This window comes from Vitis riparia, chromosome 18 (assembly GCF_004353265.1).
Source record: "Vitis riparia cultivar Riparia Gloire de Montpellier isolate 1030 chromosome 18, EGFV_Vit.rip_1.0, whole genome shotgun sequence".
NCBI lineage: Eukaryota > Viridiplantae > Streptophyta > Magnoliopsida > Vitales > Vitaceae > Vitis > Vitis riparia.
Genome location: NC_048448.1, coordinates 34067012 through 34091498, shown reverse-complemented (window position 1 = coordinate 34091498; position 24487 = coordinate 34067012). Strand labels below are relative to the sequence as shown.

Here is a 24487-nt window from a genome sequence, read left to right as displayed (position 1 = left end):
AAAGAAAAATAGAGATGTAATTAAATAAAGAAAATATGAATTCATTAAATATTTATTTTCTAAATTTTCCTTTTAGATTAGTTTAATTTTTTTTTTCTTTTAAACTTTAAATATTATCTAGTAGGATTGGCATGGCATATTTTTATCAAATGTAAATAGTGGGTTGGAGCCATTAAATATATTTCAATCATGATCAAGAATAAAATTCTAAAATGGAATGGGAAGGGAAAACATAAATTGCACTCTCTTGTTCTGATAATGAACTGATCACAAATTTTCCATACTTTTGTTAACATAGATTTGACACCCTTTTAAGTTTAAGTCATCATCTCACTCAGACACAGATATAAAATGAATCCAACATCTCCGAAACAAGTTGGGAAATACTGTCATCAACTTCAGTGTCAAAATGTCCTGGGGCAATGTGAAGAGTGCTTGAGTGTGGACTTGGTACCACTTCCATATTTTGTATAGGAGAATCTTCCTCTACTAGGCACTCAGCATCACCTGGGGATAATCCGAAGAGTTTTTTCGAAACTTCAATGACTATTTCCCTGATAAACTTAGGCTCAGGCCTGCCATGTAATATGCACATGCACGTAGTAAGTACAACAATCCATTAAAAGTCAATGAAAATAAAGAACATTGGATTTCCCTAGTTCTTCTCCATGCAGTTGAAATGTAAATAGGAAACTTAAGTATAAATTAACAAGGTGATCAAGGTATAATGGGCAAATTTCTATTTTGAGTTTGTTTCATTGTTTGTTGAAGATTTTAAATACCATGTTTAAACAAAATCGGAAAACAAGGTTTTGTTTTATAACTATTTTCAAACTTCTCTATGCATGCTCCACTTACGTTGCGGGAGAGGGTATAGCTCCAAGAGGAATGATAGTATCTTGTACTTGAACCAGTGGCTCATTTTTTTCTAAGTAATAAGGAAGAGGACCGAAATATGCCACTGAAAAACTCTAGTGAGAAAAAGATAGGTTGTCAAGAATGTAAAGGAGGTAGGATAGGCAGTCAGTTGATCATTATATCTAGTATGGATCATACATGGATGGAGTCGATACCTCTCCTAGGGTTCCCTCATCTAGGATCCCTGTGAAAGAGGATCAAGCCAGCCCTTGCAAATAACTTGATGCACTATCACCTCAACTCTTCAAGAAAAATGCGGACAAAGGATGGAAAATCCATATACCTTTGAACTTTTTCCATTGCTTTATTTATTCCAATATGATATGGCTAGACTTAAGGTCATACTTTTCATTTAAGAATAAAAGTAACATCTACAAAAACATATAAAAAATAAGGGAAAACATCAAACAGTCAAGGATTCTTAGGCTAGCTCTAAAATAACTGGTTATGGGATGAAAACCGCTCCAAAATGCATTGGAAGAGTATGAAAGAAAACCAGTTCTATATTGACTTGAGAAACCAAAGAATTTTTTAGTTGCTAGTAGAAAATTCCTTAATAAAATTGAAACTTTATTCATGTGCAACCCTAGTCTAAGGATTAAGAGTTTTTTATTCGATTCTCTCTTGCTCTCATATTGTGGTCTCTCTTGCTGCAACCCGGTTCCCCCATTGCTTCCTGCTGCACCTGTTGTAACCAGAGACTCCCTTACAACAGCCCTAGTGCAGCCTCACAACCATACTGCAGCCATCTTACACCGCACCACTCTCATCCTTTAACTGGAGGAATTATCTTCTTATAGTTACAAGCTATACCATTCCTTGTCCATGGTGTGCACATGAAGGCGAGGTTTCTCTGGCTGTTGAATTTTGGAGATAGGACGCTGGTTTCCTACTACACCGAGGTTGACACCTGAGGAGGGCGACTCTACTTTAAGGATAGTGTCTTGTCACACCTCAACCAACTTATTCCAATAAGTATTCTATTCTAGTTTTTTGTTTCTTGTTTGTTTGGTTTTGGGCTAGGTCATTTTCTATGATTATTTGACTCTTGAAACAACATTTGTAAGTTCATCATTGATATTATGTACAAAAATTTATGTAGAAAAATACAAACGAGAAAAGAAGAATCAAATATATAGATCCTAAGGATAAAGAATGAAATAAATTATTTGGTATACTCAAGCAGTAAATCAAGGTGATGATTTGGTGTTGTAGAACTTGATTGGGAGAGTACGAAGTTGCCAAGTTGAGATCCATAACCACTGGGATGTCAGCAACATGGAAAGTTTCAAGACTAGAAGGAGACTTGGATGGGAAATGTGTGTGTTTAGCTAGGTTGGCAATTCCAGACAAAATTCCTAAGTGCTTCCTAACTTAATTTTTCCAATCCTTTTATGGACTACTTGGCTAATGGAGATCAATTTGTTGAATTTGTTGAGAGACCAAAGTTTGTAGTTGAGGTTGGAGTTGGATGGATTTGAATCAACCATCGTATTTAAATGTTGTTTTTTTTAAATTTTTTTTTTAAGGAGTTAGGAAGGTTTAGGAAGCCTTTTTTTACTAGGTGTTCAAAATGTCTTGTTCCAGGATTGATCCAACTTGAAGTTGGATCGATCCAGCTTACACTCTTTTGATGAAATCTCATCTGTTGGATCAAAGGTTTCCTTCATTTAAAAACCCAAAACTTACTTCCTGTTCAATATAGAGAGCTAGAGCAACAATCATTCCCTTTGTTTTTTTTCTCCTCTCCTTTCCTAATTTGGGTTTTTTGGTTGCCAAGAAAATCCAATTTTCCTATTGTTTTCCAAACTGATTTATAATGGATTTTCTTGAAAAAAAAATGGGTTGATTCTTCATTCATTCATCTCTCAATTTCTAACCTATTTGGGTTCGAGTAAAAATCCTTTCCGCTGTAAATGTGCTCCAAAAGAAGAAAGTGAAAAACTAAAAGTGAAAGGTACTAGTCAAGTGGTCCGGGAATGATTAGTAGGTTTGAGTTGGGTAAAACCTTGTATTCAATTTTTATTCTTCATAGTAGATGTTTTCAATCGATTGTAGGCTCGTGGTTTTTTATCCCTTCGGAGGTTTTCCACATTAAAATCCGATGTCAATTGTCTCTTTCTCTCACTATACTCTTTGATTTATTTTTAGTTTTTTATATCATTGGTTACTTGGGCATATATGGTGAATGGAAGAAATATGAGCTGAAATAAGTGATTCTCCATTGAATATTTTTAATAATTTTTCTGTTCATTTCGGTTAATGATATCTTGTAGTAAAATGAAATTAGTTAAAGAGATCATTGTTCTTTTGAATTAATTTTGAGGAGTGTTGAAGCATTTGCATGTGAATGCATTTACAAATTGTTAGGAAAGTGTTATTGCATACATACTTGCTTCACCCCCCTCCCCTATTTCGGTGTAATCCATTATTGAGATTCCCCTTTTAGGAAAGATTCATTGAACCTAGACAAAGGTAAAGAAGACTGGGAATAGGAAGGAGTTGATTGTGCATAAGATTAGAGGGAGTCATGGATGTGTTGGAGAGGTGGATGCATTGAAGAGGAGGGTGTGAAGAGAGCTGAAGGGGTTAGATTTAGATGAGAAGAAGAGATGAGGATTTGATTTGGCAGCGGAAAACTGGTGGGATAATATCCCTTAACTTGTGGTTGTGTGGTTAGCTCTAGGTGTCATGGGCAGTCTTGAGTTGTCATTTCAAGGAGTAGCACTCACGAGCAGTATGACCTCTTTTTTATAGTATTGAGGACACAATGGAACCTTTGCTGAAGTTGTTTCCCTGATTATTTTGTCATAGCGCTGATTATCTTAATTGTTGTAGCTTTGAAAGTTGTTCTTTCTTTCTTTTTCTTTTTTTTTTCTCTTTTAGGATTGATTTCCATACTGCTGCTGATTGAAATGTGAAATTTGGCAATCATACCAGCAGTTTCATTCTCTTCATGCTTGAGGAATGCTTTGTATTCTATAAGCTTGTCATGAACTCCTCAAAGCCTATTTCAATAACTCATGCTCTAACAACAGCTGTGGGATGCTTAAACTCTGGGCCAACTTCATTCAAAACATGAAGAATGAGATTAGGAGTGGTACCAATGAGTTGATGATGGATAATTCATCACCAATGTCGCAGATGAAGCCAAGATATCCAACCATGGATCTTGTTCCTTGACTTTCAAATAGTTGATCTATCAGTCCCATAGCCTGAGAGGATGAGGAGTTAGCGTAATATTTTGCAAGACAACTCCATGCCGTAGTTGTAGTACTTTTTGACAAACTAGGCATTGATATTACTCGATCAGATAGAGATAAGAGGATACCATGAAAGAGAGGTTTGTCTTGTCTTTTCCAGACTAAACTTCCAGTTGGGACTCTTCTTTCCTTCAATCTTCAGTAGAGCAGGTGGATAAAGCTTCGACCTGTGATAAATCCAAGCAGCTTGTAACCAAAGAGCAATGAATCAAATTTAACCTTCCACAAAGGATAGTTCTCTGGAGTTGAAAGCAATGAATTTGTTTTGGTTGAGATAGATGGTGACAATTGGCTGGCTTGAGGAAGATGTGATGATGTTGTTTTCTGTCATAATTACACTAAAAAACTAATTTAGTATCATTTAGAGAACTCATGGGAGCTTAGCTTCTTTGATACCATAAAGAGTCGAGACAAACTTTGAGAAGTTGTACGTTTATCATTGGCATTGTTACAAATATTTATACTGAAAAATAAAACCAGAAAAGGAGAGCCAAAATGTACAGGTCTTAAGGATAAAGAATCAAATAAATTAATCAGTATACTCAAGCTATAAATCAAGATGATGATTCAGTTTGTGGAACTTGATTGTGAGAGTGGGTTTGTCTTTCCTAATACAAAGAAAAATGAGCAATATAATTTTTTTTTTTTCATCTTTGAAAAGGCTTCAACAGTAAATGTATCTCTCCTAAATTAGAAAAGCCAAGGAACATGCCTTCAACTCTTTTTTCCCTATTAATCAAGATCAGAGAATAAGTGAAAAGCATGAAAAATCCATTCATAAAAACTTGCATCCATCTTGAATCCATTTTGAAGTAAATCAACATATTGATGATCTCTATCATCCAATTAATTACACAAATTAAATCATTCAGTGTGAAATTGAATATGATAGGAATGATATTAAATCTTCATGAAGCTCATCTAGGATTGATACTGTCTCTACTTGCTCAACCTTTTCAAAGAAATTTGCCCAGAGCCCCTATCTATAAAGTTACTAAAAAACACATTGTTATATAAATTAGAGTTATGGCACAAAGTGATAATTTGCTCAATCTAGATCAGATGATTAGAAAAGCACATGAATTCTATCCACCTCACAACCATATAGAAAACATTCTAGATTCTCCAAAATATTGCGATTCAATTCATCAGTTAAAATCTCAAGCTAAAATAAGACTAATGACCTACATACATACATCATCCATTAGCTAAATTAAATTTCAATTCCTACTGAAGGCTTATGTTAAGAAACAAGAGTGGCATACCAAGAAGAAAGATCCAAAATGGGCCTCAATGCAGCAAATGAACCAGGTGCCAAGGAATAGATGTCATTGTTGACTGGAATTGCCCTTAAGTTGAATGGTGGTATCTGTGGATTCTCTCAGTATCTGCGGAAGTGAATCTTCAGGAGTGAATCTACACCCATAACTTCAAAGAGGGCACTTCCACTAAGATTCCCCCTCATCAGTGTAGTAATCACTACATTCTGATTCCTGCTTAGAGAAACCACTTGCACTGGGTTCCCCATCATCAATTTCATGAAGAAGGAGAGTTGAATTTTGAGAGAGAGGAGAGATGTGTTGGATTATTTTTTGACTGTCATCTTTCACATCTTCCCTACTGTACATTAGACCAACCCCACACCTCTTAATCACAGGGAGCATGTGGGTGATCATAAGAAATGAAGCCTGAATGTGGTTCACTTCATGCCACTTGATGGAGCTAGAAACTGGTGCATAGGCCAGCCACACATGGTCTGGCTCAATTAATGCATGTCCAAGAGTATGATCATAGAAAGCATCATAATAAAATACCAGTCCAGACTTGGAAATCAGGGAGGTACAAATTTGGAAGGACAGATCAGCATGGTTGGCATGAGGCATATCATTGAAATCAATGACAGCGGAAAGAGCAAAACCCAGGAAGTTAGAATTAAACCAATTTGGAGATAGCTCAATATTTACTTCACACCCTGTGCTCTGATGTCCGATCCAATCTGGTATTCCACTTCCAGGGAGAATAGTGCTGAATGGAACTGGCTGGGATAAGGGAAGCTGTACAATGAAAATCATGATGATATTAAGAGCGATGAAACTCTAGTTCCTTAATTTTATTCTCTACTTTAATGAATACTTAGCATTATACGATATAGAACTTCATATTATCACTCTTTACTTACAATATGGTGCCACTAAGGAGAAGGGGGGAAAATAGTTCTAAAAACTAGGTAACAGTTGATAAATGAAAATGATAGACAATAGAAGAGAACAAACTCACATGAAAATCTGTCTCGGTAGCATCCATTGCCACTGTTAGGAACAAAGTTTCAAGGCTGCTTTGATACTCCATCAGTTTGAAACAATTCATAAATGAGGCATGGTAGAGCGACTTGTAAATTGATTGGTTTGGGATGATTTCTAATGATGTGCAATTATGTGCATCTATTGATTGTATACTTGATGGGAGCTCTAACAATGCTTGCAGGCTTCTGCAATTATGTAGGTCAAGTCTTGTCAGCTGAGAAAGTCGACTCAACACATTTGAAGGCAAACTAACAAAGTTGTTCCCACTTAAATTTAGTTTTTTCAGTGAAGATAAGAGACCAAGTTTACTAAGGTCTGCTTCCTCAGATAGATTGCAGTGACTTAGATCTAAGTGCTGTAAGGAGCATAAGTCTGACAGCAGGAGGAAATCAATGGAATGTGAACTTCTTCTGGGCAATGACCATGAAAGAGATGGTGGTCCACTACATCCACCAAAGGATAATACTACAAGGTTTCTAAAGAGGGAAATAGAAGAAGGCATTCCTCTTATAGCAGTTCCATTTGAATAAAGCTTCTTGAACCATTCTAGGTTCCCAAAGTTCTCTTGAACATCTTCAGATTCCAAGCTACCAGAAAAAACCAGGGTTTCAAGAGATTTCAAATTATGAATACATGTTGGAAAACTCCTGAACTTTTTGCAGTTTTTAAGATCCAATAGAACAAGCCCACTGGCATACTCAATAGAGGAAGGTAATTCCTTTATAGCAGTCCCATCTAAATAGAGCTCTGATAGATGTTCCATGTACCCTCGGATCTCTGGAAACTTCTCAAGTTTTGAGCAGCCTGAGAGAATAAGGATTTGAAGAGATTCCAACTTACCACTGCTCGGAAAATACCTAAGGTTTATGCAATTTCTCAAACTCAAGAAAATGAGCTTGCTTAAACCTCCCAGAGATGGGTGGATCTTATGCAAATGTGTGCGATCTTCAAAAACCAACCGTTCAAGATTGGTGATCCCTGAGACATCTGGTGTCTCAGTTAGCTGCTTGGAGTTGCTGAGTTCCATGAATTTTAACTTGTCAAGAACCTGTAACAAAGAAAGTGGATAGAACAAATAAGTTTTCAATGACTTGTCTAAAAAACAACAAAAACAAATCATAATCATACCTTCACCCCTTTCCAAAGTTGTTTAATGTGGCTATAAGGCATGCTGAGATCAACAAGACGCTTTGGGTTAAAATCAAATGACAATGCTCTGAAAGGGTATCCATGCCAATACAAATATCTCAAGTCATCATAATGGAATTTAAAGTCCCTTGAAAACATAACCTTGCACTCTTCCTTTTGTGAAGTACATACTTCATCTCTGGGATCTTGAGATTTATAGACTTTGAGCAATCTAAGTCTATTCATTCGTGCAAATGCTTCAGTAGTAAAAAGTATTTCTTCTAAATTAGACAAGTCAAGGAACATTGCTTCAACTTCTTCAGTTGCCTAATTAACATTAATAAAAGACAATGGATAAGTGAAGCATGCAAAATGCATAAAAACTTATTAAAGTTATACAGATGTATTATTACTTAAACAAAAACTATATTCCCAATCTTACATATCTTTCAACTACACCTTACCCACAAAAAGGGAATTTAATGTATTTGGCTCTTACCGTTTTTTTTGTCAATACATGATAAACATCTTCATGAAACCACAACCTGCTGCGTTTTCCAGGTTCTTTAAGGGATGTTTGACGAACAATTTCTCTACCCATTTCTTGTAACAAATCATGCATCATCAACCTATTGTCTAAAATAGTAATGAGGGACTTCTCAATGAGAACTCTTATTCCAATATCTGGGAAGAAACCACAACCATTTAGGATTTTCATAACATAATCTTTGTCCTCTCCTTTAAAAAAACATGCAATGTCTAGAAATATATCCCTCTCTTTGTCATCCAACCCATAAAAACTCACTTGTAGCACATCTTGAATTTCCATATTAGGAATTCTTCTTAGTTTAGCCAGTTCACTTTCCCATTCATGCTTGCTCTTGCTAAATAAAAATGAACCTAAAACTTTAAGAGCCAATGGAAGCCCTTGAGCATAAACCATTACACGCTGGGACAGCTCCACATAATCTTCTTGGGGATGGACTTGTTTGAAGGCATAATGACTGAAGAGCTCAAGAGCATTATCATTATTTAATTTCCTAACCTCATATACCTCATCTACTCCATGCATAACTAGCAAGTGCTTATTTCTTGTTGTTACAATGATTCGGCTTCCTTGACCAAACCAATCATGCTTTCCGACTAATACTTCCAATATTTTTGAACTGTTCACATCATCAATGACAATGAGAACCTTTTTGAAATGAAGCCTCGCTTTTATAGAACTGAGTCCTTTAACGTTTAGATTTCTATCCTCCAATAGTTGAGAAAGAAATTTTTCCTCTAATCCAAGGAACCCTCGTTTCTCCAAATCATCTCCTACATTTTCAAGAAAGGAGCAAGCTTCAAAATGACCAGAGATATGCTGATAAATAGCTTTGGCAAGAGTTGTTTTACCTATGCCTGCCATACCCCAAATTCCTACCATTCGAACTTCTCTAGACTCAAGACATAATAGCAATTCCATTTCTTGTAAGCTAGAATTTATTCCAACCAGGTTCTTGGCATCACTTGAGGATATATGAAATAATCTATTCAAAATATCTGTGACAATTTCCTGGATGAGCATAGGCTCATACCTGCCACATTTGAAAAACATATAATAAGTCCATGGCAACATAAAAGGAAACTAAAATAAAGTGAATAAGATATGATACCTAGATTTGTGCATTTCAAAAAAATATGTAGACGAGGAAATAAGTATAAATTAACACAGTGATCATTGTAGTATAATTAATCCAATTTCTCTAATAAATATAGTTCCAATATGACATAAACTTCTTTCAAATGATCAACTATATGCATTGAAAAAGAGAAGGGGGAATTCCATGTATGGAGGTCTTGTATGCAAACAGAAATTAAATTCTTTAGAAAGGATGCCTATATTCAAGTTTATGACATCTTAATAAGAAACTGAAAAAGCAGAATTCTACAAACCTACTCCTCTCATAACACAATATTAACATGGTATCTGTATAACCTTTTTTTTCTTAATAATTAATGGGAGAATTTGGCAAAGAGCATTAAAGTGGGCAACATTGTTAATGTTAACATAACAATAATGATTTAGAAAAGTACTTATTCCTCGAATCCCAGCCAGATAAATTTGCAACTTCAACAAGAGCATCCTTCCAGATCTGTACCCTTTTCTTATTTTCCTTCAAATTTTCTTCATGTTCAGCCAAGGCTTTTCCAAAATTTCCCCTTTGTTTCCGCACATCAGATGGATCCACATTATAGAAAATGGGGACAACTCTCTGCCCCCTGGTTTTCATACACTCTAGTATCTTCACCAACTCCTCTAAGCACCAGCTAGAAGATGCATAATTTTCCGACAAAACAATGATAGAAAACATTGAGTTTTCAATAGCCGTAAGAAGTGCTGGAGATATGACTTCGCCTCGCCTAAGTTTGTCATCGTCGATAAAAGTGTTGATTCCTTTGGTACACAACTCCTTATAGAGATGGGCAGTGAAGCTTTTGCGGGTGTCTTCTCCTCTAAAGCTGAGGAAGGCATCATACCTCCAATGTTGAGAAGAAGAAGAAGCATCCATTTTGAAGCAGTCAGGGCTCAAAGTATCAGCAGAGTCCGGTTCAAATCGGCCTAATCGTATCCGGCTAGACACCTGACGCGACGAGACCGACACCAGATACGATACAATGCACAAACTCGGCACGGAATTGTTAAGACTCGGTTGACTCGTCTGAGTTTCCGAGTTAACTCGGTCGACTTGGTTAGATTACAGAAAATTTTTCATTCTCTTTTTCTTTCCCATCACAATAAAATATCAGAACATTTTCAAAAATAAAATAAAAATTAGAGATTCCCCATTCAAAAGCAAACACCCATGATTCTGAAATTGGAGCTTTTAACCCAAAAGATCAAAGAAGACGAAGAAGAAAAAACCCAAAACCCCTGACCCGTTCGGAAATAAGATGAGAAACCACTGAGGGCATGATTTAGGATTTACTTACCTGATTTTCCTAAAAATTGAGTATTACCGGAGGGTGGAGCTTTGGTGTCGGCGGTGGTAACTCGTCAAGTGGACTGAATCTTACAACGGCGACGTCGGCCAGACAACCCCTCACAGTCAGATTGCTCCCCTCCAGTGTTGGGTCTTTGCAAATTTGCAATTGCAAGTGGTGTCGTCTGTTGGTCTTGACGACAACGGCGGCGTGCGAGGGTGGGAGATTGGGAGCTCAAACTGGTAGAGTGAAAAAATTTACATTGATGGTAGCATATTAAATTAAATTAAATTAAATGATTGAGTACCAAAATGATATGGACGGTTTGGGACGAGATTTAATGATAAATTAAATGTATTTATATGGCATATTGAGAATTAAATCCAAAAAAAATTGTCTTATTAATTTATTTAATTTATTTAATTATATCTATGTTTTTATAATTTATATAATATTTTTATAATTTTTTCAAATTTATAATTATTTTATTTTATATATGGTTCGATATCAAATCAAGATTCCGATATGTCTTGGTACCTTCAAGTCAATGATTAATATTGTAACTTTAAACTATGGAAGCAATGGAGAGATGAAATGAAAAAAAAATAAATAAATAAAATTTATAAAATATAAAAACAATATTAATTCTTTGAATTATTAAGGAAATGAAAAGAGGATACATTTAACTTTAAATGACAGGAATTCTAGAATTGTCGATGTTGAAGTGGATGGGATAAAAGGAAAGTAAATAAAAACCAAATAAAAGTGATGCGGTAGAGCGAACATAAGTTAATTAAATTATTTTTAAGAGGATATTTGGTGGGTCAACTTACTCCCCTTATTAATAAGCATGCTAAAATAAGAATTAATTGATTAAATTATGAAATAATTCTTATATTTATAAATCTAACCCTTTTTATATTTTTACTCGAAAAGTAACATATTTTTTAATATAAATATTTTTTACAAATTCAAATATTTACATGTAATTAAAAAATGATTATTTTTACTATAAAAAAAAAAAAGGAAAGATATTTTTATGAACAAAAAATGATATCAATTGAATTTCAAAATCTGGGTTTTCAATTACTCTTTTAATCAAAGAACCCTTAAAATAATTTAATACGATATCTTAAAATAAAAATAACCTCTAATATTAAGTCGAAATAATTAACTTATTATTAATTTTAAATCTTTTTTTCCCTCATTTGTTCATGTTTAATGAGAGCATATTTTATGACCTTGACTTTCATTTACAATTCATTTTTTGTAGTAAATACTTTGATAGTTATCTTATTGTTGTAAAATGAGAATAAATGTGACTCAAATAAAAGTAGAGTTGGCTATGTATAGTATTACTTTAATAATATATATAGAGAGAAAAGAAAGAAATCAAAGAAGAGAAATGTTGAGAAAATGAAAGAAATAGAGAGAATGAGAGGAAGAGAATATCTTTCTTTTGCTCGAGATGCTTCTTACATGGGGTGTAAGAAGCCTTTTATAGGCTTCACAATATAAACTCCCAATACTCATCTTAAAGATGAGTAAATGGAGTTCATAAATAACCATCAATGTGGTCCTTCACCATTGTATTTACAACACTCCCCCTTGGATGACCACCATATTAAAAGAATATGTCTCATTATAACCTTGCTAGTGCAAAAACCCTATAGGAAAAACCTATCGAAGGAAAATAGTACAATATTCTTTTCTTGGTATGTTAAGACTACCTCGTTAAAAACCTTGCCAGTAAAACCCAACAAGACAAAACCTGGACGAAGGAAAAAAAATGTACAATACACTAACACCATTTTACAAGCATACTCCCCCTTATGTCGATATCCTTGAGTTAACGCATTCCAATCTTGTGTATTAATTTCTTGAATGTTGAGGTTGACAATGATTTTGTGAATAAATCTGCTAGATTATCACTTGAGTGTATTTGTTGCACATCAATTTCACCACTCTTCTAGAGTTCATGTGTATAAAAAAATTTTGGTGAAATGTGTTTAGTTCTATCTCCTTTAATATAACCCCTTGTTATTTGTGCAATGCATGTAGCATTATCTTCAAATAATATTGTCAGGTCACCTTTGATAGAGAAGAGTCCACATGATTCCTGAATATGTTGGATCATATATCTTAGCTATATACATTCACAACTCGCTTCATGAATTGCCAGTATTTCTGAATGATTTGATGATGGCCACCATTGTTTATTTGACAAATCTCCATGAAATAGTAGTACCATTGCAATTAAACACATTCCCTGTTTGTGACCTACCTTTTATGTGGATTTGAAAGATATCCTGCATCTACATACCCAAGCAATTGTTGTTTTGATTCCCTTGAGTAAAATAAACCCATATCAGTAGTTCCGCGAAGATAACACAATATATGTTTGATACCATTCCAATGTTTTTGAGTTGGAACAGAACTGTATCTTGCTAATAAATTGACAGAAAAAGCAACGTCTGGACATGTAAAATTGGCAAGATACATAAGTGCACCAATAGCACTAAGATATGGTACTTCAAGACCAAGTAACTCTTCATTTTCTTCGCAAGGACGAAATAGGTCTTTTTTCACATCAAGTGATCGAACAATCATTGGAGAACTTAAAGGATGCGTTTTATTCATATAAAAACGCTTCAAAACTTTCTTAATGTATCTTGATTGATGTACTAAAACCCCATTTGGAAAATGATCGATCTGCAGGCTAAGACAAAATTTTGTTTTTCCAAGATCTTTCATCTTAAATTATTTTTTCAAGTAATTTGTTGTTCTTGTGAGCTCTTCAGGAGTTCCAACAAGATTTAAGTCATCAACATACACTGTAATAATTGCAAATCCGGTTTTTGATTTCTTAATGAAGATGCATGGGCATATAGGGTTATTCACATACCCTTCTTTCAGCAAGTATTCGCTAAGGCGATTGTACCACATGCGTCCAGATTGCTTTAATCCATACAAGGATCGTTGTAACTTGTTTGAGTACATGCTATGAGGCTTTGTATTATTTGTTCTAGGTAATTTAAATCCTTCAGGGATTTTCATGTATATATCATTATCCATGGATCCGTATAAATATGTTGTAATAACATCCATGAGATGCATATATAGTCCTTTTGAGACTGCCAAACTAATTAAGAAACGGAATGTGATTGCGTCCATGACGGGAGAATATATTTCCTCATAGTCAATACCAGGTCTCTACGAGAAACCTTGTGCTACTAATCGCGTTTTATATCTTATGATCTCATTATTCTCATTGCACTTTCGTACAAATACTCATTTGTACCAAACAGGCTTTACATCTTCAGGTGTTTGGACTACAAGTCCAAAAACTTCTCGTTTTGTTAATGAGTTTAACTCTGCCTGTATAACTTTCTTCCATTTTAGCCAATTATTTCTATGTCGACATTCTTTCACATTTCGTGGTTCGGGATCTTCATCATTTCTTATGATATTAGAGGCTACTTGGAAAGCAAAAATATTATTAATAACAATATTATTTTGATCCCATTTTTCTCTCATGTGTACATAACTTATTGAGATCTCACAATTTTCAGATACCTATGCCTCTTTAGGGGCTTCTCATTCAATATGTGGCTCTTCAAGGGCTTCTTGTTCAATATGTGCCTTTTTCAGGGGCTTCTTGTTCAATATGTGCCTCTTCAGGGGCTTTCGGCATTATTTGTGCCTCTTTTAGGGCTATATCTTTATCAATTTTAAACTAATCAGTCATTTTGATGGCCTCTTCTAAAGTGCCAAGTTTTTCTTGGGTTCTCATCTTCCAAGGAATTACATCCTTTGAGCCGATAGGTCTATCATGCTTCAAGCGTATTTTAGATTCATTTGTTAATTGTCCTACAAGGACATCAATCTGTGCTGGAGTATTTGCAGTCGAGATATATGACTTTGTCACTTTCTTTGTATCAATGAATGCATCTGGTAGTTGATTTGCAAGATTTTGCAAATGAATGATCATTTGAACTTCTAGTTCACATTGATTTGTATGAGGATCAAGATAGGTCATAGTAGATGTCTTCTAACTAATTTCTCGTCGTTCTTCAGGAATCGACTTTTCTCCCCCCTAATGACGGGAAACACTCTCATTAAAATGACAATCCGCAAAGCGGACTATAAAAGCATCACCTATCAAAGGTTCAAGATATCTTATGATAGATGGAGAATCAAAACTTACAATCTCAAGTCTTTGTTGGGAACCCATTTTAATGTGTTGTGTAGGTGCAATTGGTACATATACTGCACAACCAAAGATTCGTAAGTGAGAGATATTTGGTTATTTTCCAAGAACAAGTTGTGAAGAAGAGTATTCATGGTAAGTTATAGGTCGAATACGGACTAAAGTTGCAACATGCATAATAGCATGTCCCCAGGCAGAAGTAGGTAATTTGGTTTTCATTAGTAATGGCCAAGCTATTAATTAGAGACATTTGATGAAGGATTTTACTAAACCATTTTGGGTATGAGTATGAGCAACAGGATGCTCAATGTTTATCTCTACTGACATGCAATTTTCAATGAATTTTTTAGAAGTAAATTCGCCAACATCATCAAGATGTATTGTCTTAATTGGATAATCTGGAAATTGTGCTCGTAATCTGATTATTTGTGCAAGGAGTCTAGCAAATGCAACGTTACGTGTAGAAAGGAGACAAACATATAACCACCTAGTAGAAGCATCTATTAAGATCATAAAATAATGGAATGGTCCACATGGTGGATGGATAGACTCACATATGTCCCCATATATTCTTTCTAAAAAGATTGGTGACTCAGATATGACTTTGGTAAAAGATGATCTGACTATTAATTTACCTTGTGAGCAAACAACACAGGAGTATTCATTGGGTGAAAGAATCTTCTGGTTCTTTAGTAGATGCCCATGTGAGTGTTCAATTATTCGATGCATCATTGAAGACCCTGGGTGACCTAGCCTATCATGCCAAATGACAAAAACTTTTGGGTCGTTGAACTTCTGGTTCACAACAACATATGATTCAATAGGTTTTATAGTTGCATGATACAACCCAGAGGAGAAAGTCTAGAGTTTTTCCATTATAAGTTTCTGGCCAAATATAATGGAAGTAATGTAAATATATTCTATATTATCTTCATTCATAGTTTCAATATGATATCCATTTCTACGGATATCTTTAAAATTGAGCAAATTTCTTCTAGATTTGCTAGAATATAAAGCGTCATTTATATGGAATCTAGTTCTATTTGACAATATTATGTTTGCTTTTCTAGAGTCTTCAACTAAGTTTGTAGTACCAGATATGGTACTTACATTAGCTTTTATTAATGTCAATTCGAGGAAATATCTTTTATCTCGAAGAATTGTGTGTGTAGTTGCACAGTCTGCGAGACATACATCATCCTCATTCATCTTGAGACCAAATAACATATGGATTTCAGATATAACTAAAAAAAAAAAAAAGTAAGGCATAATTTAAATAACAAAAGAAAATCATATGTAAATATAAGACATAATTATATATTATTTCATATATAAAGTAATATCAATTAATGTTAATTTTCTCATCATTTATCAAATGGTTTGTTTTTTTCATTGGGACCTCCAAAGAAATCAATGTCATAGTAGGTTAGGTCCAATCCATCACCATCAGTAAAGCTCATCTCTATCTTTTTTTCTTTTGCTTTTATTGATGCTTGGTAAAGGTCGACCAAATGTTTGGGTGTATGACAGGTACGCGGCCAATGCCCCTTCATACCATATCTATAACAATTATTCTCATGGTTCTTAAGAGGTTTATCTTGTAAACGCTTCCCATTTTCTTGTTTTGTCTCAGTATTGTTCCAGTTCTGGTGGAGCAATGAGGCTTTCATTTTCTGAAAATTATTACTATAAGAACCATGGTATCAGGGATTTCTTCCACGTCTTCGTCCTCGTCCACATCCACAAGTTTGGGATGATATTGTATTCACTTCAGGGAATGGTTCAGATCCAGTTAGACAAGACTGGTGATTTCTCATCAAAAGCTCATTATTTTATTCAGCAACAAGAAGACATAATATTAATTCAGAATATTTTGTAAATCTACGCTCTCGATATTGCTGTTGTAGGAGCACATTCGAGGAAACGTAGTAAAAGTTTCTCTAACATGTCTTCTTCTGTGTTTTTTTTTCTCCATACAGCTTTAATTGAGAACTGATTTTGAAAAGTGCAGAGATGTATTCACTAACAGATTTAAAATCTTCCAACCTTAAGTGCATCCAATCATATCGAGCTTTTAGGAGAATCACAGTTTTTTTATGGTCATATCTTTCCTTCAAATTACTCCATAGAGTAAAAGGGTCTTTTACTGTAAGATACTCATTTTTTAAACCTTCATGGAGGTGATGGCAAAGGAAAATCAATGCTTTTGCACGATCCCTGTAGGGATGCTTGATTTCCTTCTTTGATCATAGCTCCAAGGTTCATCGCATCAAGATGTATTTCAGCATCAAGGATCCAAGATAGATAGTTCTTTCCTGAAATGTCAAGTGCCACAAATTCGAGTTTTGTGATATTCGACATTGTCAAATAACCTCATATAGATGACAAAATAATATTATTATAATCAATTATAATAACTTGATAAAATTGGTATAACTTTGATTATAAACAAAATCAAATAATTTGTTTATAACTTTTAACAATATATAACAAAACAAATCAACAATAATATAAATATGTAAAATTTTATTCTATATAAATAACTTTAAATTTAAGATACGAGAATTACCTTCAGAGCAATTCATACTGATAACGTGTTGTAAAATGAGAATAAATGTGACTCAAATAAAAGTAGAGATGACTATGTATTACTTTAATAATATATATATAGAGGGGATAAATAAATCAAAGAAGAGAAATGTTGAGAGAATGAAAGAAAGAGAGAGAGAGAATGAGAATAAAAGAATATCTTTCTTTTGCTCGAGATGCCTCTTACATGGGGTGTAAGAAGCTTTTATATGCTTCACAATATGAACTCCTATTACTCATCTTAAAGATGAGTAAATGGAGTTCATAAATAAGCATCAATGTAGTCATTCACCATTGTATTTACAACACTTATACATATATAATCCTTTAAATATGGATGTTTAATAAATAAATTCATTGTTTAAGAAGTATAAATATTAGTTAAAATTAATGAGGGTAAATATGTCAATTTGATGATTTAAAAAAATTATGACTTAACTTTATTAAATAACTGTAAAGTAAAATTCAAATAATAAGTTTTTAAGGTAAAATTTAATATTTATTACTTAATTACTTAATTTTTACTTTAAGTATTGAAGTTGTTTGATAAAGTTAGCTCAAAATATATTCTAAACAATCAAAATTAACATATTTTCCCTCGTTAATTTTTATTAATATTTATATTTTCACTAATCTTAAGAAATAAACTTATTTGTTACACATTTATATTTAAAGTATTATAAATACATAAGATAATTAACTACAAAATATTTACTATTAAAAGTGGTGGTTGAATATGGAGTAATCACTATAAAATATATTCTCATTGGACATAAACAAATAAGGAAAAAGAGATTTGAAGTTAAAAATAAATTCACTATTTTGATTTTATACTTAAAATTATTTTTTATTTTAAGGGAATATTTGATAAATCAACTTAATGACTTAAGAACTTCATTTAAATTATTAAATAGATTAACCTTGTTTGATAAAATAACTTAATATTATAACTTAAAGTTATTTTTAACTTTAAGTATTAAGTTAAAATGATTAGGTTATTCTTAATCTCAATTTTTTTTTTGATTCATTTTCCCATATTAGTAAAAGTATATTTTAAAATTAAATTCCACACCCATGACTCATTTTTTTAAATAAATATTTTATTGTTCTCTTATATATCTATAATACTTTAAATATAACTATTTTATAAGTACATGTATTTTAAAAAAAATTAATGAAAATAAATACGAATTAAAATACATAAGGATAAAATATTTGTTAAAATTAACGAAGGTAAATGTACCAATTTGATTATTTAAAAAAAATAATTATATTCACTTTACCCAACAATCTTAATATTTAAAGTAAAAACTAAGTAATAAGTTTTTACCTAATGACTTAAGAATAATTCAATTTAAAGTCAACTTAAATCATTAAGTAATAAATATTAAGTTTTATCAAATACCCGTTAAGTTGTAATATTAAATTATTTCATCAAATATGTTTATTCTATTTGATATCTTAAATTAAATTATTAAGTCATATTAAGTTATTAAGTTGATTTACCTAACACCTTATCTCGTTGTATTAGTATAAAATTGTATAAGTAACTATTAGTGGTGGAAAAGATGAAACTAAACAATTTTATTTCATCTTTGAATCAATAAAAAATGAAATGTAGTTATTTTGAAGAATTTGAGATCTAGCGACACTAAATTATTGAAAATTATCCTTTAACTAAGGTCACCCCACTAAACAAGCAAACTAGAATATAAATGTAAAAGACAAAATTTGAACAATGAAGAAACGAAAATTAAAATATGAAAAATAAAACTTACCATGATTAGTTGAGGTTTGTAATCACTATCCTTGGAGCAGATGTTGTGATGTCCCACATTGGATAAGGAAGAAAGTTTCTAATGCTATATAAGTATGAATTCCTCTTAATTATGTAGAAGTGTTTTAAAGTCGTAAGGGTCCTTTTAGGTGCAGAGTGAACAATATTTTTACAATTGGGTGCGGGTCATTACAAATAGTATTAAAGTTGATCCCTGACCTTGGTGTGAACGGGTTTGTTTGACCTCGTAAAATGTCCCACATCGAATAGAGGAGAAAGTTTCTGGTGTTATATAAGTATGAAATTCTCTTATGTAAACACATTTTAAAGTCATGAGAATTTCTTTGAATCCAGAACAGACAATATTTACACGGTTGGGTGTTGATCATTATAAATGGTATCAGACCCAATTCCCGACCTTGGTGTGGGGATTTGTTTAGCCCCATGAGAGGTGTTTGTCTATTTGGTCTCGTAATCTCATGAGACATAATGTCCTTGTTATGTTTGTGGGGGGAGCGGGAGGGTGGGGAGGAGGGTGTTTGTGATGTAGTAGAAAAAGTTCTTAGCACTATATAAGTATAAACTCCTTTTAATCATATAGACATGTTTTAAAGTCATGATGGCTCATTTGGGTTCAAAACAAATGTGAGTCATTACAGATGTAATCCTTTTTGAGATAATATCTTAGTAAAGTCAACAATGGTGATCCAAGTATCCAACCATGAATAGTAACACAACTACTCAAGAGTGTTCTTTTTAAAGCGATTGATTTTAGACTTAATATTTTGGACACTATACTCAATATATATATATATATATATATATATATATATATATATATATATATATATTTGGGATTTTTGCATCATCGGTTTACTTCTCAAATGCAAATAAGATAGAGTGTTTTATCTTCTAGGAGTTAAAACCCAAGGAACCCAACAAGACTTCATAAAAATGACAAATTCTAAACATGTAGAAACATAATAGGTTATAATCAACATGAATAAACAAGTAAATTGACAAAAAATTCATTCAAATCATACCATAGCTTTCTCAAATTATCGAAAAAATCAAATGAAATACAAATTACAAAAAATACAAGGATATCAACTTGTGATCTAATTTAAATGATTCAATTTATAGATTTACTTATTTCATTAGATCATGTTGTACTCTAAGATAACTTAACATTCATTCAATTTTAACTTACTTCATAAGATTTCTATTTAACACTTGTTGATCTACATATAATACGACTTTATTTACTTCCCCTAAAATGGTGATTACGTAATCTAATTTTAATATTGACTCAACATCTCACCCACAAAGAGTCAACTATATTATAGTATCCTATGTTATTACAATAAAATATAACTCAAGTCTGTGATCTATTATTTACTACATGTAATCTTTCCATGAACTGATGTTCATAATCCAATGAGGTATGTGTTATCAACTTTTCAAGATTACCTTTTCAATCCTTGAGTTACAGATCCTCTTATCATATGATCAATTAACATCCTCTAACTCATAAAGAGTATATGTTAAATTTCAATTAAGGAATTACTACAACCATAGGTTTCATGATCATATGCCCTTAGGATTACCTAAGGAAACATGTTACCTCAAACCAATGAGATATCATGATGCCTATCTTAAGAATACTTGTTGTCATTTACCATAATCAAAAGTGACATAATCCTAAGGGAATATATGACTGCCTTAGAGTCTCACCCATAGGCTAAAGACATTGAAGACCTTAACACTACCTCAATACTCTTAAGATTGAGATCTCATATAGCATAGTAGCTTGGTTAATATGACTACTCAATAGCCAATGTCATGATTCACTATAGGTCTTATCCAATGTGTGACCATATATACTTGTGCACTTACCATAAGAAACATATCATGATGACCAAGACAAGTAATTCCTCAAATTAAGAGGTAGTGCATTACAACCTTAAATGGATTGTCTAAGTTCATGAATTAATTACGAACAACTCATCAATCTTACAATGAACTCATAACTTGAATCTTCTATGTAACTCTTAATGTACTCATGTCATGTACAATACAGGTAATACAAGTCTAAATGATCGATATAAATAATGTATAAATATAGTATAGTGAAAAGGGGATTAAAATCATAATATAAATATTAATTACTAAGTTTTTCAATTTCTAGAATTAGAGCTTTGTTTTTCTCAAGTAAGGAACTATATTTATTCTCTAAGAATCTAATCTTTTTAAGGAAGTTTTCTTTTTCACTCTTTAATAAAATAATCCCATCTTTAAGTGAGTCATTCAAAACAAATATCTCAATACATTTATCATTCAATCTTATTCCATACAGTCATTTAACAAGCTTTGGTATGCTTAAGCTAAATCATCAAATCCACTTCCACCGTCATCGATATGACTATCATTCAAAGGATTCTTATCAGATTTAATGGAAGCAACAAATACAAGATAATTATTTTAATCATACATTTATATTTAGGCTTTGAAAATATACTATCACTTGAGCTTGTATCGCTCTTAGTCACCTAAACAGTCTTTTTAATATCCTTTGAGATCAAGACAATCACTAGCGATGTGTCATAACCTACTACAGTTGTAAAGTATTCAACTTTTTTGACCTTTGGTGATCTCTAATAGTATATTTAAGTTTCTTAGAATCTTTAAAGGCAGCCCTATGGCTTTTGAGAATCAAGTGGGACATTTAATATGTTTGAACGGATGCTACAAGTCTATCATTACTTAAAGAGTCATTGTCCTTACTTTTGCAATAGTTGTAGCCTTGGATTCGAATTTTCTAACTACTTTTGATTGGGGAATCCTAAGATTAAAAGTCAACTCCATCACTTAACTGTGAATAAAAATAAAAAACAATCACTTTTTCTTTTGCTGTCATGCACATTGAATTTGAAATAATAAGGAAAAAAACATTTTTATAACTATCATAATTTTAAAAATAAGGTTGTAAACCCTCAATTTTGTCCTTTTAGCACATGTCTTTAAATTCGTTTTCAGTGCTCCACAGTAGTTCCTTGGTGGCCCATTGCTACTCATATTACTTACCTTTTTCTGTCACCTTGGAGACTTTCGTTGAGGGATTATCTGGCCCCTTATTGTGACCATTGGCAGCCCTATTTTAGACTTAGACTTTTCGTTCATTTTTAGGATAGCTTTTAGGGTAGCTCATTTAGGCACCCTAGGCCCACTTAGGCACTTAGGCCCACTTAGGCACTTAGGCCCATTTAGGCACCCTAGATCCACTTAGGCACTTAGGCCCATTAGGTCCACCTTGGCCCACTTAGTCTCATCTTGGCCCATTTGGACATTTTTAGCGTGACTTGTATGACTTGCATGGTTACATGGCTTTTGGGCTCGACTTTTTGTTTATTGGTTTATTTTTATTTTATTTTATTTTATTTTATTTTTTAGTTTTAGTTTTATGATTATCATTCACTTTTTATTGGTTATCTTCCTCTTTATATTATTTTCCCTAACTTATTTATTATTTATTTTTATTTATTTATTTATTTATTTATTTATTTTTACCGTTTCCTAATTTATTTACTTGCTTATCCGTTCATTCAATTATTTAACTTCAAAAATTTCATGTTTTTGCAAGGAAAATTACCATTGGAGTTTAAGGAAGGTGGGACTCTCCTTGGAAGGTTTTGGAGGGGAATTTGAATTGGAAGATTTAAAAAAGGAAAAGGAGAAAAGAAGAGAAGGAAATAAGAGAATTTGCCTTTTTTTAGAGAGATGGAGGTTTTAGGGGGTAATATATGTATATGTGAGAAAAGGAAAGAGGAGAGCTTTTTTTGGTGAGGAGCACGTATTGGAGTCTAGAGAGGGGGAGGAGGAGGAGAAAGAACAAGGAAAAATAGGATTTTTATCTGGGAATTGTCTTTAGAAGGGAGAGGAAAGATAGCCAGAAGCCGAGCCATTGCAACCAAAGCTGTCCAGGTATGCACCTCGTTGCTTTTGGAATTCTTATCTATATTTGATTTTTCCGTGTGTTCGATTCCTGAATATTCAATTGTTTTGTTGATTTTTGTGTGGACGGAAAGGGCCACAATTTGCTTTGTTGAGATTGGTTACTTGCCTGTTTGCCTTGTTTTGATTTTTGGATGTCACCAATGTCTTCAGAAGCATATAACTCCATGCCTGTTCCCACTAACCTGAGCCTATTGAGAAATCATGAGATGTGGTTTTATTTTCTTTTAATCTCCCATGTCTGTTTTCCCATCGTTTCCTCTACTCTCTACCATATCTGTTTTGCCTTTCTTCCTACCCGTCACATAACCATCAATTCTTCATATGGGGGTGACTCCAAAGCCTGGGCATGCAGTCATGAGATTCAGCAAAGAGATCAAACGTTTCAAAATTCTAGCTTGTCGGCTGTTTATTCACTTGTTAAGGATATGCAGATTAAGGACAGATTGAGGTGTGTAGGAATCCTAGTGTATCCCGGATATTGGAAAATTCTGGAACCTGCTGATAATTTGATGAGAAATTAAAGACTGAAGCTTCGCTCAAACCACTGCCATAGTTTAATGGTGCCAATTCTTCCGATGCAAAGGTGTTTCAAAAGACATTTTGTTTGGCAAGCCCGACAATCCCTTCGAACAATCCCATTCTCTACTGATGTTATTGCTGAATCCTGAACTGTGATTGACTTGTTAATGGGATTTTAAAGATTCGTATGTGGTAGAGGAGTTTTGCACTTGTTTACCACATAATTGCGGGGTCTTTCGTTTATTATCTTTGAGCAAATCAGGGGTCAGATTTGAGCAGAAAGCAGAGGAGGGTGATTGAGCGGGAATTAGTGACGAGCAATTCATCCAACTTTGCATTTTTCGTGTGATAGTTTCAGTTCACAGAACGATCAAGGATTGAAGTCCCAATGAAGCCTCTGTCACAACTCTCAGAACCCAACTTCCTTCATCTTCGACTCTTTGATCGGAGCTCTCACATCTATAGTAGAATTCTTCTTTCTGTTGGCTATCTGGCCTCTGATAACTGCACTTTCATGTTCTTGGTTCGCACCTCTGCTCAGCTATTAGCGCATGGGATTGGTTCATCTGCACATGGTGCCATTACGAAATGTGGATTTGAGCATGAGCCACATGTTCAAAGTGGCCTGATTTACATAAACACAGGATTGGGTGGTTTGGTTGCTTGCCATTGGGTGTCTTCATCAATTTGTGAGCCAGATTTGGTGTGTCAAACGGCAATGGTCAGTACATATGCCAAGGTGGGAGATTTTGCTTTTAAGCCATTTGATAAAATGCCCCGCAAGGACCCTGTTGCATAG

General features: G+C 33.4%; 3 protein-coding genes across 4 annotated transcripts; 1 reads left to right on the top strand and 2 right to left on the bottom strand.

Annotated features, from left to right (window-relative positions):
• Positions 1-552: 552 nt before the first annotated feature.
• Positions 553-7016, bottom strand: LOC117906101 (disease resistance protein RPP2B-like). 2 transcript variants are annotated; one of them, XM_034819049.1, is made up of 3 exons: positions 6459-7016; positions 5447-6235; positions 553-575 (listed from the first exon to the last, which is right to left on the bottom strand). In XM_034819049.1, exons 1-2 carry the CDS (start codon positions 6984-6986, stop codon positions 5630-5632), a joined length of 1134 nt encoding a protein of 377 aa, XP_034674940.1. In that variant the 5' UTR covers positions 6987-7016; the 3' UTR covers positions 553-575; positions 5447-5629. The 2 variants fall into 2 exon arrangements, with proteins under 2 accessions (XP_034674940.1, XP_034674939.1); XM_034819048.1 differs by lacking the exon at positions 553-575 and adding an exon at positions 4297-4348.
• A 740-nt stretch (positions 7017-7756) lies between these two features.
• Positions 7757-9206, bottom strand: LOC117905758 (disease resistance protein RUN1-like; the record flags this gene model as incomplete). Its single annotated transcript, XM_034818633.1, has 2 exons — positions 8112-9206; positions 7757-7939 (listed from the first exon to the last, which is right to left on the bottom strand). Coding segments are annotated over exons 1-2 (1254 nt in total), but the record flags the coding sequence as incomplete, so codon positions are not given.
• Positions 9207-24076: 14870 nt separating this feature from the next.
• LOC117905756 (putative pentatricopeptide repeat-containing protein At5g40405) lies at positions 24077-24487 on the top strand. Its single transcript, XM_034818632.1, has one exon. The coding sequence runs from the start codon at positions 24077-24079 to the stop codon at positions 24485-24487; it is 411 nt and encodes a 136-aa protein (XP_034674523.1).

What these genes read in the sequence shown, in the direction of transcription:
- LOC117906101 (XM_034819049.1), bottom strand. Translation starts at nt 6,986, where the DNA reads ATGCCTTCTTCTATTTCCCTCTTTAGAAACCTTGTAGTATTATCCTTT. An exon ending in CTACCGAGACAGATTTTCAT is followed by an intron (nt 6,236 to 6,458) that starts GTGAGTTTGTTC and finishes TTCATTGTACAG; the next exon opens with CTTCCCTTATCCCAGCCAGT.
- LOC117905756 (XM_034818632.1), top strand. Translation starts at nt 24,077, where the DNA reads ATGAAGCCTCTGTCACAACTCTCAGAACCCAACTTCCTTCATCTTCGA.